We start from the raw sequence: 18416 nt of genomic DNA, 5'->3' as shown, positions 1-18416 counted from the left end.
TGCTCTGAAAATTAATTGAATTTTTTAGAAGGAGGTATGCTGGCATACAAGGGAATCTTCTCAGGGAAGGGGTGGTTGGACAACACATGATATAGCCACTCATCTGATTAGGCTGTGGAGAAAGATCATAAGGCATCTTATGCAGGAAATGGTGCAAACGAGTTGTGTGCATTTTTGTGTGCGTGCGTGACCTTCGCTTTCCCCCAAAAAGATCATGCTTCGAGTTTAGCGTCATCAATGGATAGCAGTGTTAAATAAGAGAGAAAGAATCAAAGACAGAAGTTCACTTTTGGATTTTCTGAATCATGTGAATGAATTTGTGCCCTCCTTTTTTAAAAAAAGAAAGAAATGTTAGCCTATTGAACAATAGCTCAGTGTTGCAAACCTGTGATATTGTCTGTGTCATAAATGGGACAGCTCGTGGCTGTGTGCTTTTGGCCATTGTGCATTTGGAAGAAGAAACACATGATGTGTGTGGGGAGCAGAGGAATTGGGGTGGTGGATCTGGACTCTGAAAATTGCGACCTTCCAACCCATCTTCCCGGAAGAGCTCAGGCTGGTCTGCTGCTTGGCTCAGAGATGGAAGCAGGAGTTTTCAAGCTGTGTTCCAATGGAATCTTGGGGCTCTTTGGGAGATTTCTTGAAAAGGATACCCATAACGGCAAATGAGCCTCTTTCTCAGAGCAAGAAGACGTTTCAGAATCTGGAGAACAGATTTCAGAACTTTTCGGGGGGGGAGGGGTTCCCAATAAATTTTTATTATTTTCCTTACACATTTTTCAAACAATACATGGATCAACATATCAACCTTTTTGCTCTGCCGAGCTTACAACTTCCCTCCTTCCCTTCAGCTGGTAAAAAGGTAAAGGGACCCCTGACCATTAGGTCTAGTCGTGACCCACTCTGGGGTTGCGGCGCTCATCTCGCTTTATTGGCCGAGGGAGCCGGCGTATAGCTTCTGGGTCATGTGGCCAGCATGACAAAGCTGCTTCTGGCGAACCAGAGCAGCACAGAGAAACGCCGTTTACCTTCCCGCTGGAGTGGTACCTATTTATCTACTTGCACTTTGACGTGCTTTCGAACTGCTAGGTTGGCAGGAGCAGGGACCAAGCAACGGGAGCTCACCCCATCGCGGGGATTCGAACCACTGACCTTCTGATCGGCAAGCCCTAGGCTCTGTGGTTTAACCCACAGTGCCACCTCCAGCTGGTATAAAGGTAAAGGTACCCCTGCCTGTACGGGCCAGTCTTGACAGACTCTAGGGTTGTGCGCCCATCTCACTTAAGAGGCCGGGGGCCAGCGCTGTCCGCAGACACTTCCAGGTCACGTGGCCAGCGTGACAAGCTGCATCTGGCGAGCCAGCGCAGCACACGGAACGCCGTTTACCTTCCCGCTAGTAAGCGGTCCCTATTTATCTACTTGCACCCGGGGGTGCTTTCGAACTGCTAGGTTGGCAGGCGCTGGGACCAAGCAACGGGAGCGCACCCCGCCGCGGGGATTCGAACCGCCGACCTTTCAATCGGCAAGTCCTAGGTGCTGAGGCTTTAACCCACAGCGCCACCCGCGTCAGCTGGTATATCCCATATCAAATCCAATCGCACATTCTAGCTCTTTACAACTTATCTACATTGTAGGAGTTACTTCAGTCCTGCTAGTGTTTTGAAATTTTTACAGTTATCATTTAAATATACAATAAATTTACTCCAGTCTTTCTGGAATTTCTGATCGTCCTGGTCTCAAATCCTGCAAGTCAGTTTGGCCAACTCAGCAAAATCCATGATCTTCACCTGCCACTCCGCAATAGTAGGAATTTCTTGTGTTTTCCATTTTTGGGCCAACAAAGTCCTCACGATTTCAGAACTTTTCTGTACTGAATCTGTGCCTAATGTTGACATCTACCTTTGTCTTGACCAAGATCACATACCATGCTTGGGGCTGAGCAGGAGATGAGCCTTTGCTTTCAGTATATGAAAGCAACTGCTCTCAGGGGAGGCTGCTGTAAGTGGAGCGGACTGCAGCCTCATCTCAGTAGCTGCATCACAGCACATACCCAGTCCAATACCAGGTATTATTATTTTTGTCTGTTTCCATAATAAAAAGCATTGGTTAATTTTCTCAGTGTCTCAATGCATCTAGCAGTGCTTCTCCGAACTACTGTGTTGACGAGCTTGCTTGCATTCTTTTTAAAAAGGGGGGTGGGTGGGAATCAACCAACAGAATTGATTTTCAGATGAGTTTTGCCAAGTAATAGCTTTTCGAACGATCTGTTGTAGAGTGAATATCTGTTCACAGCCTGATCTGCTTGGGCGAGCTAACCTGGCCTATTTTCTGTATATTGGATAAGGCCATCTGTATTTTTGTTGGGTTTCTTCAGTGCTTTCTCTCTCATCTCCCATCACATGTCCCATATCCCTGCCACCAATATTCCATTACTAAATCATGACAGTGGAGTGACCAAAATCCCATCTCCAGGACTCAGGCTCTATAATAGAGTGGCTTAACAACCAATATCTTTTCGAAGGGAACTCTGGGAATTTTAGCTCTGTGAGGAAAATAGGGGGTCTCCGAACCACCCTCAGCACCCTTGACAAACTGCAGTCCAATATTTTTGGGGGGAAGACCTGGCTAATTAAAGTGGTATGATACTGATTTTAATGTATATACAATGGTACCTCGGGTTAAGAACTTAATTCATTCTGGAGGTCCATTCTTAACTTGAAACTGTTCTTAACCTGAGGTACCACTTTAGCTAATGGGGCCTCCAGCTGCCACTGCGCCACCGCCGCACGATTTCTGTTCTCATCCTGAAGCAAAGCTCTTAAGCAGAGGTACTATTTCTGGGTTAGCGGAGTCTGTAACCTGAAGCGTATGTAACCTGAAGTGTCTGTAACTTGAAGGGTCTGTAACCCGAGGTACCACTGTACCGCAAATGAGGTTCATGTCTGAATAGGCTTGCCTGAACAAAAAGGGTTTTCAGCGAGTGATGAAAAAAGCACTTTGCTGTCAATCGGCACCAGCTTACAAGGGCAATTTGGGAGTCGTGATGTTTGTGAGCATCGCACTTCCCTCCTTAAGACGGGCAGAAGCTTCCTGGGCTTTGAGAAGGAGGCACCAAGGGAACATTTAGGTGACCAGCATAGCCTCCCTAATTCACTGACTGCACACCACAGTTGCCAGTTCCACAGATCGAAGCAGTCAAATACTTATCATCCCTGGGCCATTTCCTCATTTCACTGTAGGATTCTTGCAATTACAGCATCTCTGATGAATGACCAACCAGCTTCCTTTTAAATACATCCAGTGAGCTCAGCTCCTCCCAAAGCAGTCTGGCCAGATGAGCCTGGGATGAGATTCATCTAGGCAATGCTTATATTCTCAGGCATCCACCCTGAATCCAGGAAACAAGCTAATCAAAAGATTCCCCCCATCTGTTCAATATTGATCTTCCTTTGTGTGCATTCACTTAACGGTGTGTGCTTTCTTCGTTTGTAGGTCAGGAAAGGTTTGGGAACATGACGCGAGTCTATTACCGAGAAGCTATGGGAGCGTTTATCGTCTTTGATGTGACGAGGCCGGCAACCTTTGAAGCGGTCACCAAATGGAAGGAGGATTTGGACACTAAGCTGAGTCTCCCCAATGGCAAACCGGTGCCGGCGGTTCTCTTGGCAAACAAATGCGACCAGGGCAAAGAGCTGCTGGTGAACAACGGCATCAAGATGGAGCAGTTCTGCAAAGAGAATGGCTTTGTGGGATGGTTCGAAACGTCAGCAAAGGTAACTTGTCCTTGCAATGCTTAAGGGGTCTGCACGCATCGTAAGGTCAGTGGCGTAGCGTGGGTTGTCAGCACCCGGGGCAAGGCAAGTAATTTGCGCCCCCTAACCCGTGGATTTGCGCCCCATAACCCTAAACCCCAGATGTTGCACCCGGTGCGGCCGGCCCCCGCGTAAGGTTGATGTCAGGGTAGCAAAATCACAGCTAAGGAGCTCTAATCATATATATGACCAACACCCTTCTTTGGAAATTAAAATATTCACAGTCACATGCTTATCCAAGCATGGGCTTGCAATCTCTTCTTCTAACTTCCAAACAACTGTATTTTCTTCTCTTTCCAGAGCTCAGCACTTTCAGCCTTCTGTATCTCAGTTAGGCCATGCCTTGCAGCTCCTATGAGAGATTTCCACTTGTATCTTCTAGTGCAGCATTTGCTCTCTTTCTTTCAAGCAGAGAAGAACTACAACACTCTATCCAACTTAGCAGTGTTCACAGTGGATTCTAAAACACAGTCACTTTGCCTCACGTAAAATGGAGTCTCTCCTTTGCTAGATACCTCCCATGTGACCAGCGTTGAGCAATCCTATGAGAACTACTAGAGAACTCTCTGGAATTCAGCTGCCAACCAGTCAAATTTAAATGCATGCATATACAAGCATTTACAATTTCTGTGAATTAAATTAAAGGTAAAGGTACCCCTGCCCGTACGGGCCAGTCTTGACAGACTCTGGGGTTGTGCGCCCATCTCACTCAAGAGGCCGGGGGCCAGCGCTGTCCGGAGACACTTCCGGGTCACGTGGCCAGCGTGACAAAGCTGCATCTGGCAAGCCAGCGCAGCACACGGAACGCCGTTTACCTTCCTGCTGGTAAGCGGTCCCTATTTATCTACTTGCACCTGGGGGTGCTTTCGAACTGCTAGGTTGGCAGGCACTGGGACCGAGCAGCGGGAGCGCACCCTGCCGCGGGGATTCGAACCGCCGACCTTTCGATCGGCAAGCCCTAGGCGCTGAGGCTTTTACCCACAGCGCCACCCGCGTCCCTGTGAATTAAATTACTATATTGTAATAGCTTCTGCTTATTTTCCCCTTCCACTCCATGAATTGCCATTCCTTGTGACAAACTCAGCAGTTAGCATTTCCTTGTTACCCCTTTGGATACACAGCAGCGAGAGCGAGGAACATAGTGACTTTCAGTAATTGCTTTCCCGAATGTAGGAAGATCCGGCTGCTGGGAACTGAAAATGTATTACAAATGGAGCCAAATTAGTAAGTTCAGTAGGAGAGAGTGTGTGAGTGTAGAAGTGCCTCCAGACTCGGCCAGAGTGAGCTTGCAAATTAACTACATCCATTTTTTTTTTAATTTTAAAAAATTCTAATTATTTCAAGCTCTTAAATAACTCTACCGGGCCTCCAGTGTGCTTTGGCCAACGGCAAAGTGAAACCACCCACTACGGAGTTGAGAAAAATCAAGTTTTCATTTATTTTATGGAGGAAAGGTCCCCCCCCCCCCATAATTCAGGTTCTCCAACACAGCCAACAACTGTCCCACTTAGGCAGCTGATTCAAGACATACCATTGCAGGGGGCTGGACTAGATGTCCCTTGGGTCTCTTCCAACTCTTAAGATTCTATGATTCTACCAAAGGAAGTACAGTGGTACCTTGGGTTACATATGCTTCAGTTACATACGCTTCAGGTTACAGACTCCGCTAACCCAGAAATAGTACCTCAGGTTAAGAACTTTGCTTCAGGATGAGAACAAAAATTGTGCTCCGACAGCGCGGCGGCAGCAGGAGGCCCCATAAGCTAAAGTGGTGCTTCAGGTTAAGAACAGTTTCAGGTTAAGAACGGACCTCCGGAACGAATTAAGTACTTAACCCGAGGTACCACTGTCCTTGGTCACAGGATGGCAACATTTCTCTCACTCACGAGGTCTAGCGGTCGGTGATGCCTCCGAGAATAAACGGCTTTTCTTTATAGAACTCATAAATATAACATGTGGAATTCATTTGCCAAAAAAAAAAATGTGTTGGCTGCTGCTGACTCCAAAAGCTTTTCAGAAAGGATCTGGCATCTTTGGGGAAAACAAATTTATCAATGGCCAGCAGCTATGGCTGCTGAGAATTGACCATCGAAGTTCAATGGCATTGACTTCATTCATTTGAAGCCTGGACATGACTGGGGCTTTTGGCTGCACATGCAGCCCCCGTCACATCAATGAGCAAACAGAGTAGTTCCATTGACCATCGCTTCTTGTTTCCTCTGAACCTGGTAGCTATTGTTTCCAGCTTCAGAAGAGGCCAGAATAACAAAACATGTTTTAGTATGCAAAAGGAAAGGCTGTAAGTCAGTGTTGTACCCTATGTTGCTTTGAAGTTGGCTTAATATTCTGGCTTGTTCCAAAGTTGTTTACCATAGTTTCCTAGTTTGGGCAAACTATACTTTCGGGAACTATAACTAGTGGAAGACTTCTTGCTTCGTTTCTCAGCTCTCACAAAGCGAGAGGTGCAAGAACTGCATGCAGTACCAAAAGCTTGCACGTCTCTCAACTGCAATGAGTACTGCAATGCGCTCTACGTGGGGCTACCTTTGAAGGTGACCCGGACACTACAATTAATCCAGAATGCGGCAGCTAGACTGGTAAATGGGAGTGGCCACCGAGACCACATAACACCGGTCTTGAAAGACCTACATTGGCTCCCAGTACGTTTCCGAGCACAATTCAAAGTGTTGGTGCTGACCTTTACAGCCCTAAACGGCCTCGGTCCTGTATACCTGAAGGAGTGTCTCCACCCCATCGTTCAGCCCTGACACTGAGGTCCAGGTCTGAAGGTCTTCTCGCGGTTCCCTCACTGTGACAAGTGAGGTTGCAGGGAACCAGGAAGAGGGCCTTCTCGGTAGTGGCACCCGCCCTGTGGAAGGCCCTCCCATGAGATGTCAAGGAAATAAACAACTATCTGACTTTTAGAAGACATCTGAAGGCAGCCCTGTTTAGGGACGTTTTTAATGTTTGATGTTTTTGAGTGTTTTTAATATTCTCTTGGAGCCTTCCAAAGTGGCTGGGGAGACCCGGCCAGATGGGCGGGATACAAATATATTATTATTATTACTACTAGTAGTAGTAGTACTACTACTAGTTATTAAACAGAGGTATGCTTCTCTCAACCAGTCCATTGGGTTGGATCCAAAGCTCCCCCCCACACACACACACTATGAATGTCTGCTTGTGAGTTTTCCTTGGTCTCTACGGCATGTTTGATTCTTTCAAATCACCTTGGTTGAAGCCTGTGGTGCAAAAATTAGCTCAATAGGTCTGTCACCCTCTTACCTGTGAACTGTGGGATCCGAAGGGTGTCAGATCAATTGCTGAACAGGGGCTTTAGGATATCGATTCCCAAGAGCATCAAGGAATTGTGTGAGAACCCTGTTCCCCTCAGTCACTGGAACCATGTCCCTTCTGTAAAGATGGAAAGCCAGACTTGGGAAAGTTATCTATCCCTAAATATAGGAAGGCTTTCTCTTTGACAAGGTTGAACGTTCTAATTTGTTAGATGGCAGATACCACAAAACCCCAAAGAACAAAAGATGCTGCCTTTAAAAAAATGTTGAGGTTGAGTCTATCTTTCATCCCCCCTCCTTTTTTTTTTTTTTTACTACGGTTTTTATCAAGAGGCTAGGAAAGACCTAATATATCCCATTAATTCCTTCCCGGCTTCTCTTTTGAGTGTCTTATGATCAGTCCGCTTCAAGGCTCCAGTAAGTCAATCACAGATGGCAAAGTTTTTGAATGTGGCTGTTTTTGTTAGAGCATTTCTGATCGCCGTACACACAGAGAGACTCACACTGTTTAGTGCTGTTATAACTCTGTGTTTTATTTGAGCTGCATTAATGTGCATTTCTCTTTATAAAAAAAAATTCCTTCCAGTAGCACCTTAAAGACCAACTAAGTTAGTTCTTGGTATGAGCTTTCGTGTGCATGCACACTTCTTCAGATACACTGAAACAGAAGTTGCCAGATCCTTCTATATAGTGAGAAGGTGGGGAGGGGTATTACTCAGAAGGGTGGTGGGAATGGGTGATTGGCAGATAGCTGTGATGAGCCTGTTGACACCTCTTAACGACTGCAATAGGTCTTATTGCAGTCTGAAGCTTATTGCAGTCTGAAGCTTATTGCAGAGAAGCTGCTGAATTGCAACTCATTACCAAACTTAAAACCATGGAGAGACCTGGTCTGAACAAAGACATTGGATTCTTATCTCATTATACACGACAAAGCCATTTTTCACCTTCTCACCCCTTGCTTTTTCCTGTAAGACCTATTGCAGTCGTTAAGAGTCGTCAACAGGCTCATCACAGCTATCTGCCAATCACCCATTCCCACCACTCTTCTGAGTAATACCCCTCCCCACCTTCTCACTATATAGAAGGATCTGGCAACTTCTGTTTCAGTGTATCTGAAGAAGTGTGCATGCACACGAAAGCTCATACCAAGAACTAACTTAGTTGGTCTTTAAGGTGCTACTGGAAGGAATTTTTTTTGTTTTGACTATGGCAGACCAACACGGCTACCTATCTGTAACATTTCTCTTTATGTTATTTATTGCTAATTGTTATGTTCTAGTTGTCCATGGACTGCAAATAAAGAAAGTCAGTTAGTTCAGAGAAGTGGTGGCCTGGTTTCTCCATTCCTAAAGCTGCTGTTGGCTCTTTGAGCGAAATAAAACGGGCACTTTTACTGCTCCAATCTTATTTCCCTCCCCTGTGCTAATTGACATGGGTGAGGCAGGCGGGCAGGGAGAAAGGATTCAACATCCCCTCCCCTCTTCAAAGCATGGCTCTACATGGCTTTAATCAGCAAAATGAAAAGAGGGGGATCCCCTAATCATGGATCTCCTGCACAGCATCTTCATCAGCCTAAAAAAAGCAGAAACGTTTTTTTCCTTGCATAATTAGCTCTCTGGAGATTTAGGGGAATCTGCATGCAGTTGCTATAGATTTTGGAAGGAATACCATGTCTTGGCAGGGAGAGCTCAGACATAAATCTGTAAGCTTAACCTTAGCTGTTGTGTAGCAGGCCCTGCGATAAACTGAGTCCAAGACATGAGCTGTTCTAGTAATTATTGCTAACGTCTTGCGCATGGCGCACAGCCAATGCCATGCTCTGTCTTGATTTGTTTCTCCATTTTTGTTGCCGTTCATACAACAAAATGAAAGGGCTTGTAGATCAGTGGTAGTTCATCGCCTTTGTGTACAAAAGGTCCCTGGTTCAATCCCTAACAGAATCTCTAGATGGGACTGGGAGAGGCTCCCTTTTGAAAATCCTTGAGAGTTGCTGTCTGTCAGTGTAGACAGTGCTGAGTTAGGTGGACCAATGTAAAAGGCAGATTCCTAAATAATGGTTCCTCAGGTTACAAACACTTCGGGTTTTGCGTTTTCAGGTTGTGGACTGTGGGAAACCTGGAAGTACCGGAAAGGATTACTTCCGGGTTTCGCCACTCGCACATGCGCAGAAGCACTAAATCGTGTTATGTGTGTGTACAAATGCGGTGCTGCGGGTTACGAATGCTGCAGGTTGTGGACGTGCCTCTGTCACGGGTTACATCCACAACCTGAGGTTCCACTGTACTCCTCCTTGAGGCTGTAGGCTGCTATCTTTCTATATAATAAAAATGTAAGGCAGTCACAGTGCAGCACCCTCTGGAGGATATGCCGTGCTGCATCACAGTCCTGGATTTGCATGAAATCGGGGTGTGGGAGGGGATCGAAAGGGAAGAGCAGGTTTTAAAATGGCAGTTTTGAACAACAGGAGAAGTTTGGAAAATGCAGGGATGGCAGAACTCGGGGGAGCCCTGAGGATATGTGAGGGGAATGAAGAAACTGCGAGGATGTGGGTTGCTTGAAGGAGCTGTTGAGGCTGAATGAGGGGTAAAGGGTAGGATGGAGGGCTGGCAGGGTTGTGACACAAGGAGAGGTAGGTGCCCTTCGTGTATACAGGTGTGTATGTGAGAGAGAAGGATTTGGGTATTATGCAGGTACTATATTAGTTTTCTGCCTTGCCCCATCCCTAAGGGCAGGGGTGGATAGGAACCATTTTTTTAAAAAAGAAGAACACAGAAATGTGGGCAAGATAAAATAACCATTTAAAATATATATAGGTGAAATCTGCCATTTTGTTTCGTTTATTTAAAAATGTTTTATTAGACGCATGAGCATTGCACATCCTGAAATGATCTTGATCCACTGTATGTTTTCTAAGGGGACGCGGGTGGCGCTGTGGGTAAAAGCCTCAGTGCCTAGGGCTTGCCAATCGAAAGGTCGGCGGTTCGAATCCCCGCGGCGGGGTGCGCTCCTGTTGCTCGGTCCCAGCGCCTGCCAACCTAGCAGTTCGAAAGCACCCCCGGGTGCAAGTAGACAAATAGGGACCGCTTACTGGCGGGAAGGTAAACGGCGTTCCGTGTGCTGTGCTGGCTCGCCAGATGCGGCTTGTCACGCTGGCCACGTGACCCGGAAGTGTCTCTGGACAGCGCTGGCCCCCGGCCTATAGAGTGAGATGGGCGCACAACCCCAGAGTCTGTCAAGACTGGCCCGTACGGGCAGGGGTACCTTTACCTTTTACCTTATGTTTTCTAAGCAAGTGTGCCCCAAAATACTCAACAAACACTTTCTCCCTGCAGCTCCCACACCCTACATCTGCTCTGAGAGTTGGGGACCCCCCGGATCAGCTTTAGGTGGTAGGGGCTGCAGTCGGGGGGGCATCTCATTGGTTTGAGCAGGAGTCTGTTTGTAACGTGGGTGGCGCTGTGGTCTAAACCACAGAGCCTAGGGCTTGCTGATCAGAAGGTTGGTGGTTCGAATCCCTGCTATGGGGTGAGCTCCCGTTGCTCAGTTCCTGCTCCTGCCAACCTAGCAGTTTAAAAGCATGTCAAAGTGCAAGTAGATAAATAGATAAACGGTGTTTCCGTGTGCTGCTCTGGTTCACCAGAAGTGGCTTAGTCCTGCTGGCCACATGACCCGGAAGCTGTCTGCGGACAAACGCCAGCCCCCTCAGCCTTTAAAGCGAGATGAGCGCCTCAACCCCAGAGTCGTCCGTGACTGGACCTAACGGTCAGGGGTCCCTTTACCTGTTTGTAAAGTTCTGGGTGTCCCTCAGCGAGTACGGTACCCTCCAGCAGTAGAGCATGCGGCTTTATCTCAGGGCTGTGGGTTCGAGATCCACAATGGGCAAAAGATTCTTGCATTGCAGGGGGTTGGACTAGATGACCCTTGTGGTCCCTTCCAACTCTCCAATTCTATGATTCTATGAACAGGCAAAGAAGTATTTTTAGGGGTGTGTATGTGAGATGCAGAATAGAGGTGTTGTAAGTACGCAAGACTTGTGCCAGCCTTAGTGAACCTGATGATCCCCAGCTGTTTGGGGCTACAATTCCCGCCAGTGCTGGCTGGGGTTGATGGGAATTGTAGTTCAAGACAGCTGAACATAGACTGATCTATGCCTGTTTTTAGCTTTGAGGTTGTGGAGAGCAAACACTGAGCTTCATCTCTGAGAAGGAAATGAACCTGAATCCTGGTCTCCCTGCTCCAAACCCAGCATGTTTGCCACTGCACTGCACTATTCCCCCTGCACGAGCATTTCCACTTTGCTCTGCTGACATTTTCGAAAGAAGCCGTTATAAGATAGCCAGAACTACCGCATAGAGATGAGATAAGTATTAGGTCGGTGCTCAGGAAATAATGGGCTTCCTTTGCAGTTCTGCTTCGCTTCCGTTGTGACACGTGGAAGCTACGTGGAAGAACATGAGAAGAGTCTTCCAGTTCAGACCAACGTCCCATTTACTCCAGCAGTTTGTTCTCCCAGTGGCCAACCAGAAGCCTATGGAAAGCCTTCAAACAGGGTCTGAGCAAGAGGGTTATATAACCAGAGCCTGAAAACACTTTGTAAAATTCATTGCAAATATACTAGCAGAAAACCAGCTGAATGCATCTTGTCAGACGATAGCTTCTGTTTGTTTCGGCCAGTGTGCTCCTGGGGTCTTATACTGGACCCAGAGCTATTGGAGGTATCATCTTCCGACAATGTTCTGTTATCAGGGCTGGATTTAGGTTTGATGAGGCCCTAAGCTACTGAAGGTAATGGGGCCCTTTAGATGTCCAGCTGTCCTTTGTCAACAACAAATTCTCACTGTTTTTTGTGTTGAATATATGCCATATGGTAATTTATGGACCTCATAGGTATCTAAAGCCATTTGCACATAACAAAATATGTATTTTATCATAAAATATGTATTTTATGTAGGCATCCTATATATAGAAATGAGCAAACCAGTGATATTTTAGGGAGCATGCTGGCAGGCGGGGCCCATTACTTACATCATAGGAGCCTACACAACACAAAACACTGTTGCTGTATGTAGGTTTTATTTTAATTATTTTTTATCTTATATTTTGGAAATGTACATCCAGGTTTTTTCCCCTTTAATTATTTTGGGGGCCCCCAAGAGAGTGGGGCCCTAAGCTATAGTTTGTTTAGCTTATACGTAAATCCGGCACTGTCTGTTATGTCCCTGCTAGGCCAAGGCATGGTGACCATGGCAACCATTTATCTATCCTTCACCTCATTTCAGAATCCAGAGGTCCAGACTGAGAAACATCTCTGTTCTTCTCATTGCAACAGGATACAAGCTGTTAATGAGTCGCAGTTGTTCTGAACTAAAGATTCTTTTCATTTTCCTAGCTCAGAAAGCCCCTTCTTCAGCATCGCTGGATAGGGATGGGTGAATCTGTCAATGTTGGTTTCTCAAATTTTCTCATTTTTTCCCTATCTTAAATTCTCATATATATATATATATATATATATATATATATATATATATAATTTTTATTGGTTTTACATAAATTTATACATTTTAACTTTAACCATTTCAAAACATTAAAATAAAAAAGTTCTTTCGAACCTTTGGACCTCCTCCCCTCCCTCCATGGTTTCCATTTCCAAAGAAAATATTTTTTTTCCTTTTTCTGCATCTTTTACCTTTATCTGTCTGTTATATAGTCATAGTTTCCAAAGTTCATTTCACATTACAAGTGTCATTGTATCCTTGCCAATTATTTTAACTGTTTACAGTGTTCTTTTAAATACGTTAAAAAATTATTCCAGTCTTTCAGAAACACTTCATTTTCCTGGTTTCTGATCTGGTTTCCCCCCCAATCTTAAATTCAGTTCCTTCGCATTTCTGCATCAATTTGCAATTTTTTAAGTTCCCATGAAAATAGATCATCAGTTTGGTGTGAATTTCTCCTAATGTTCACATTTTTTTTCAAAGCCATTTCCCCTACTACAAGGTTATATCTATACAGTGGTACCTCGGGTTAAGTACTTAATTCATTCTGGAGGTCCGTTTTTAACCTGAAACTGTTCTTAACCTGAAGCACAACTTTAGCTAATGGGGTCTCCTGCTGCCACTGTGCCGCCAGAGCACGATTTCTGTTCTCATCCTGAAGCAAAGTTCTTAACCCGAGGTACTATTTCTGGGTTAGTGGAGTCTGTAACCCGAAGCATATGTAACCTGAAGCATATGTAACCCGAGGTACCACTGTACATGCATTTTTATGCACACACAAAATGTGCATTTTTCTACACACCGCTTGAGTGGAGTTCTGTGTTGCAAAAATTATGTAGGTTCTCCTTGAAATGCAAACTGAATTGAATTTCTTTCCCTTCCCTGTTTCCAGAAACCTCCCCCCCCCCCAAAAAAAGTGGTCCAGTCGGATTTCTCTTCTGGTGGAGGAATCCCAGATAAGCTTCCAGTGAACCCCAAGAATTCCCTACAGTTTGCATTGCTCTGTGTCAGGGCGACATGAAGGCCTTAGCATAATTTCAAGTGGGTGGCAGAAAATGGGGAAAACCCACTGCTGGCTTCAACTCTGCTCATGTGCAGCTCCTGACAGATTTCCCTTCCTCCAGGAGAGTCTGTCCTTGACGGGGGGGGGGGGGATTGTTCCTCACCCTCTGCTTTTCCATTGTATAGATGTCAGTAGCTGGAGCTACCAAGGGCAGGACTGCAAATGTAAATAGTCGTTGTGATTAAGTGATTAGGTTGCTGGCCTTCTGAACTGGCCTTTGACAGAACACACCCAAGGGTGGGGGGACAAGTCTCTGCAAAGTCCCCCTCCCTCCGCTTCCTTGGTGCCTGTTGAACAGAAGGCAAGGACCTGGGGCAATCTCTGTTAACGGAGGGTGGGAATTAAAAGTGTTTATTTGTTCTCTTCATTTGCATCCAAACCCTTCAGACAGAACGCTTCCAAGGGCAGCTGACACAGCAGCAATCGATAAAACAATCAGCGTTACAGAATGCAATAAAACTCAAGTTACAGCATGAATCTTAATGAAAATGAGGGCGATGAAAATTATCCATTGGAGGCAGGGAGGTTTTTAAATCGGCGGGGGCATCCTTAACCAAAAATATTAACTGTGTAGGTACCAGGTAAGCCTTTTTGTGAGGGGGAGAGCATTCAGCATTCACCAGTGTCACCCAACACACTTTATTTAATGAATTAACCCTTTATTGAATTAACCCTTAAGTAGCAAACTGAATGATCTCTGCTGTTGCACTTCCAGTATACAGTTTCCCCTGGGTTTCAAAGGACACACAATTCCACCTTACCATAAACTGCTTGACTGTGTAAATTCTAGACACAGCTTAACATCCGTAGACCATAAGAATCATCAATCCTAAGAGACTTACATGGCCAATCATAAACCATTTCATTTGGAAGTGGGAAGCAGCCCATGAAAACGAAAACTAATAAAGGCACATTATGTCAGCAAAGAAAGCAAGGCACCCAGATGTAACATGTTTTTATTTCAGGTATTAGAAATGAAAGCTCTAGGCATTAATGTTGTGTGTTTGCTTTACAGCTGTATGAAAAATGCAAAAATTACACTGGTGACGAATTCTGAACTGCAGCCTGAAATTGCTTGAAGGCCTATTCAGTAAAGTGTCATATTTTCTCTTCAGGTTAATGTTACGATGCTCAAGAATGATAAACCTGGAAGTTTTGAGCATTGTGGTGTGTGTCCTAGTAACAGAACAGAAATCCCAAAATTGTGTGCCTAAATGTGCCATGGGTGGGACATGTACCATTGAAACTATTCTAGTACTATGTTTTTCTGCATAATAATAATAATAATAATAATAATAATAATAATAATAATAATAATTTATTATTTATACCCCGCCCATCTGGCTGGGTACCCCAGCCACTCTGGGCAGCTTCCAACAAAACACTAAAATACAATAACCTATTAAACATTAAAAGCTTCCCTAAACAGGGCTGCCTTCAGATGTTTTCTAAATGTCAGGTAGTTTATCTCTTTGACATGTGATGGGAGGGGGTTCCACAGGGCGGGTGCCACTACCGAGAAGGCCCTCTGCCTGGTTCCCTGTAACTTGGCTTCTTGCAGCGAGGGAACCTCCAGAAAGCCCTCCGCGCTGGACCTCAGTGTCCGGGCAGAACAATTGAATTTGTATTCCGTTTTCAAAAATGCATGATAAATGGATATGGTACAGTGGAACCTCAGTTGTTGAACGTAATCCATTCCGGAAGACCGTTCGACATCTGGAACATTCGACAACCGAGGCTCAATGGGAGGCCGGCAATTTCGATGGAGAAACATGCCGTTCGACTCCCGACGCATGTTTGAAAACAGAAGCATTCACTTTCGGGTTTTCGGCATCCGGGTTCTGAATCAATCGGCTTCGCTCGAAAACCAAGGTTCCACTGTACCAGTCAAATTGGGTCGTGTTCGGTTTTTTATTTATGGGTCATATTACTTTTCCATGGTCCACCAAAGAATGTGTGAGCTTTCCATCTGGTTGGCTACCGTGGGAAGAGGATACTAGGCTAGATGAGCTTTGGTCTGACCTACCTGGGTTGTTCCTAGGTTCTTAAGTGTGGGCTTCTGAATAGGGTTGACTATGTTGTATGGTGCTGCCGTGACCGGGGTGAGGGGCGTCTCCTGAAATGAGGCTGAGGAATCTTGCACCAGTGATGCTTCACTTGTTTAAGGTTCCTCCACCCAGTTTTCAAAGAGAGGAGCAAATATCAGTTGCTCAAGTTGCCTTCAGCTCAAAGCATTCCACAACACCTCGACAGTCACTTATGGTCAACCAAAGGAATTTGCAGGTCTGTTCAGAATGTTGTATGATAGACTCAAGTCCTTTGAGGTTGGTGCCTGCTCTCCATCTGTCGCCACTGTGTAAGCTGTTAAATTTCACAGTGAAGTGCAAGCGATCAAGAGCCAATATTTGGCTGGGTCCACCACACATAAGCATCTCTGAATGCAGTCATGCAATTAATTACCCTGGAATAAGTATTATAGACTCATATAATTGCAGAGTTGGAAGGGACTCCAAGGGTCATCTAGTCCAACCTCCTGAGGTGCAGTAAACATTTGCCCAATGTGGAGCTCAAACCCACAACCAAAGAGTCTCATGCTCCACTGACTGAGCTATCCCAGATGGGTGGGAGATTTGCTTCTATTCACTGAGCTGTCCCAACTTGGATTGGGCACATTTAGAAAGGGGTATCCACGTTTTCTCCAGCTTTCCTGGTGGTGAGGAATTTCATGGGTCCATTCTGAAAGCAGAGCCCATACTGTCCAACCCTTTCAAATAAAAAACCGGAATGTGCATCTTCTGAGATGTGCTTCTGGGTGACCCACACCATGATCTTGCCCCCCAAAAATGCTTTTTCAGGGTGTGATCTCGCATGACACCCCAAAATGCACTTTTTTGGCACTGTGCAAGATCACAGCCCCAAATAAAGCGTTTTTCTTGGGGTGAGAGCGAGAGTGCACATTCAAAATGGCTGCTGTGATCGTGCATGAAAAAATGGGATGTCCCATTTTCCCCCAGTCGCTGGGCGGGTATGAGCTGCCTGTTCAGGATTCTTAAACCGAACCCAGAGTTCATTTGTTCGCTTCAACTGCCTTTGCTATATTCAGACTCCAGTCTGTGCCACTTTCCTCCTTTTGTATGTTTGCATTTCAGATATTTATACCTTGCCTGTCATGCTAAACCTTCACAAGGGCAGACAAGCAATGCGTCAGGTATATAACAGAATTAAAAACAGGCCAATAAATGTCAAAACAACCAAAAGCAGCAGCAGCAAAAACATTAGTCCCAGCGTGAAAGCCACAAAATCCGATGAGGTAGTAGGCAAAATGGATCACCAATAAAGGGGGGTGCACACTTCCTGGGAGACGGCTAGCGAGACATCAGTCTGATGATTACGGGGGGCCGGAGGACAGGACCTTGGAGGCCAATCGAAGGCTTGGAAAGCTTTGCATATGTGTAGTGTCATTGCTTTCATTATTATGGCATGTATGTTTGTGTTTTTACATCGTTAACTGCCCTGTGGTCTTCAGATGAAAGGTGGTGTAGAAATTTAATAATAGGTGGAGGCCCTTAAAATAACAAGGTCCCAAACTGTTCAAGCCTTAACCGTTAAAGCCAGCACTTTCAGCTGGATCCGTCAATACGCACTCAATGCTACTGGCAGAGAATTGGTGATAGGAAAGTCCCTCAAAGAACATCCAGACCAACCTTCTGGGTGGCATAGCCCACAAAGACGTTCAGAGACTATAAGAATTATGTTTGAGAATCCATCAAGAGTGCATATTTTGTGACTTTCAGAGCTTTAGAAGATTTCTGTTTATTTGGTTTTGCAGAGAGTGCATATTTCATATATTTCATATTGTACATTGTTCTGTATAGATTACTGTAAAATGCACCTGACCATAAGACGCACCTAGTTTTTAGAGGAGGTAAACAAGAAAAAAAAATATTCTGAGTGAAACAGTGGGTGTATGATTTTTGTGGTTCATGCTGTGGCCACAGACATGATATGTGATTCGACAGTGAGTTTGGGGTAGCCCAATGCAAAAATCCTGAGGATCCATGTGGATCGGTGCTTTGTAACCACGTTTTTGCGACATTGCAGCCCCACAAAACAGTAGATGCATGGGTTTTTTGGTGCAGGCTGTAGCCATGGACATGCTATGTGATCTGATGGAGAATTTGGGGTGACCCAATGCAAAAATCCTGAGGATCCCTGTGCTTTTACCTCCCCTCCCTCCCCCTTATGTCCCTCCTGATCCCTTGCCAATCAGCTCCTCAGTGGCTTTGTTTCAACACTCCCTTCCCTCTTGTTTGCCTTAGTGTATTTTCCTTAGCTGAAGCAGTTTTTTGCTCCTCCTTTTCTTCTAATTTCTCTCCTCATTGCTTTAAACTTCTTGTCTCCTCTCCTTGCAAGTTTGCTGTCTTTACCTCTCCCTCCCAGGCAGCCTCCTTTATCTCTAGAGTCCCTTATCACCCCTCCCGATCGCTTGCTGCTCAGCTGCTCAGCGGCTTTGTTTCAACACCCACTTCCCTCTTTCTAAAAAAAAAAGAGCATGATCTGCTTTTTGCCCCCGGGCAATTTGGCTCCAGGGACCATGCATTCGCTCCATAAGACGCACAGACATTCCCCCTTACTTTTTAGGAGGAAAAAAGTGTGTCTTATGGAGCAAAAAATACGGTATATAAAGAGTTTATATTGACATCGCATTGTTGTACTTGGTCATCGTGTTGCCTTTGGATACAGTGGC

The 18416-nt window shown here is 45.4% G+C and overlaps 1 protein-coding gene across 1 annotated transcript in view; it reads left to right on the top strand.

Annotated features, from left to right (window-relative positions):
• RAB38 (RAB38, member RAS oncogene family) overlaps positions 1–18416 on the top strand; it is a 35283-nt gene that overhangs the window by 13082 nt on the left and 3785 nt on the right. The window contains exon 2 of the mRNA XM_028726022.2: positions 3493–3773. Coding sequence (XP_028581855.1) covers positions 3493–3773 — 281 coding nt within the window. The remainder of the gene's footprint in view (positions 1–3492; positions 3774–18416) is intronic.

The sequence above is a fragment of the Podarcis muralis genome, chromosome 4, assembly GCF_964188315.1.
Source record: "Podarcis muralis chromosome 4, rPodMur119.hap1.1, whole genome shotgun sequence".
Taxonomy (NCBI): Eukaryota; Metazoa; Chordata; class Lepidosauria; order Squamata; family Lacertidae; genus Podarcis; species Podarcis muralis.
The sequence above is the reverse complement of the archived record's forward strand: the minus strand, read 5'-3'. Positions and strand labels throughout refer to the sequence as shown.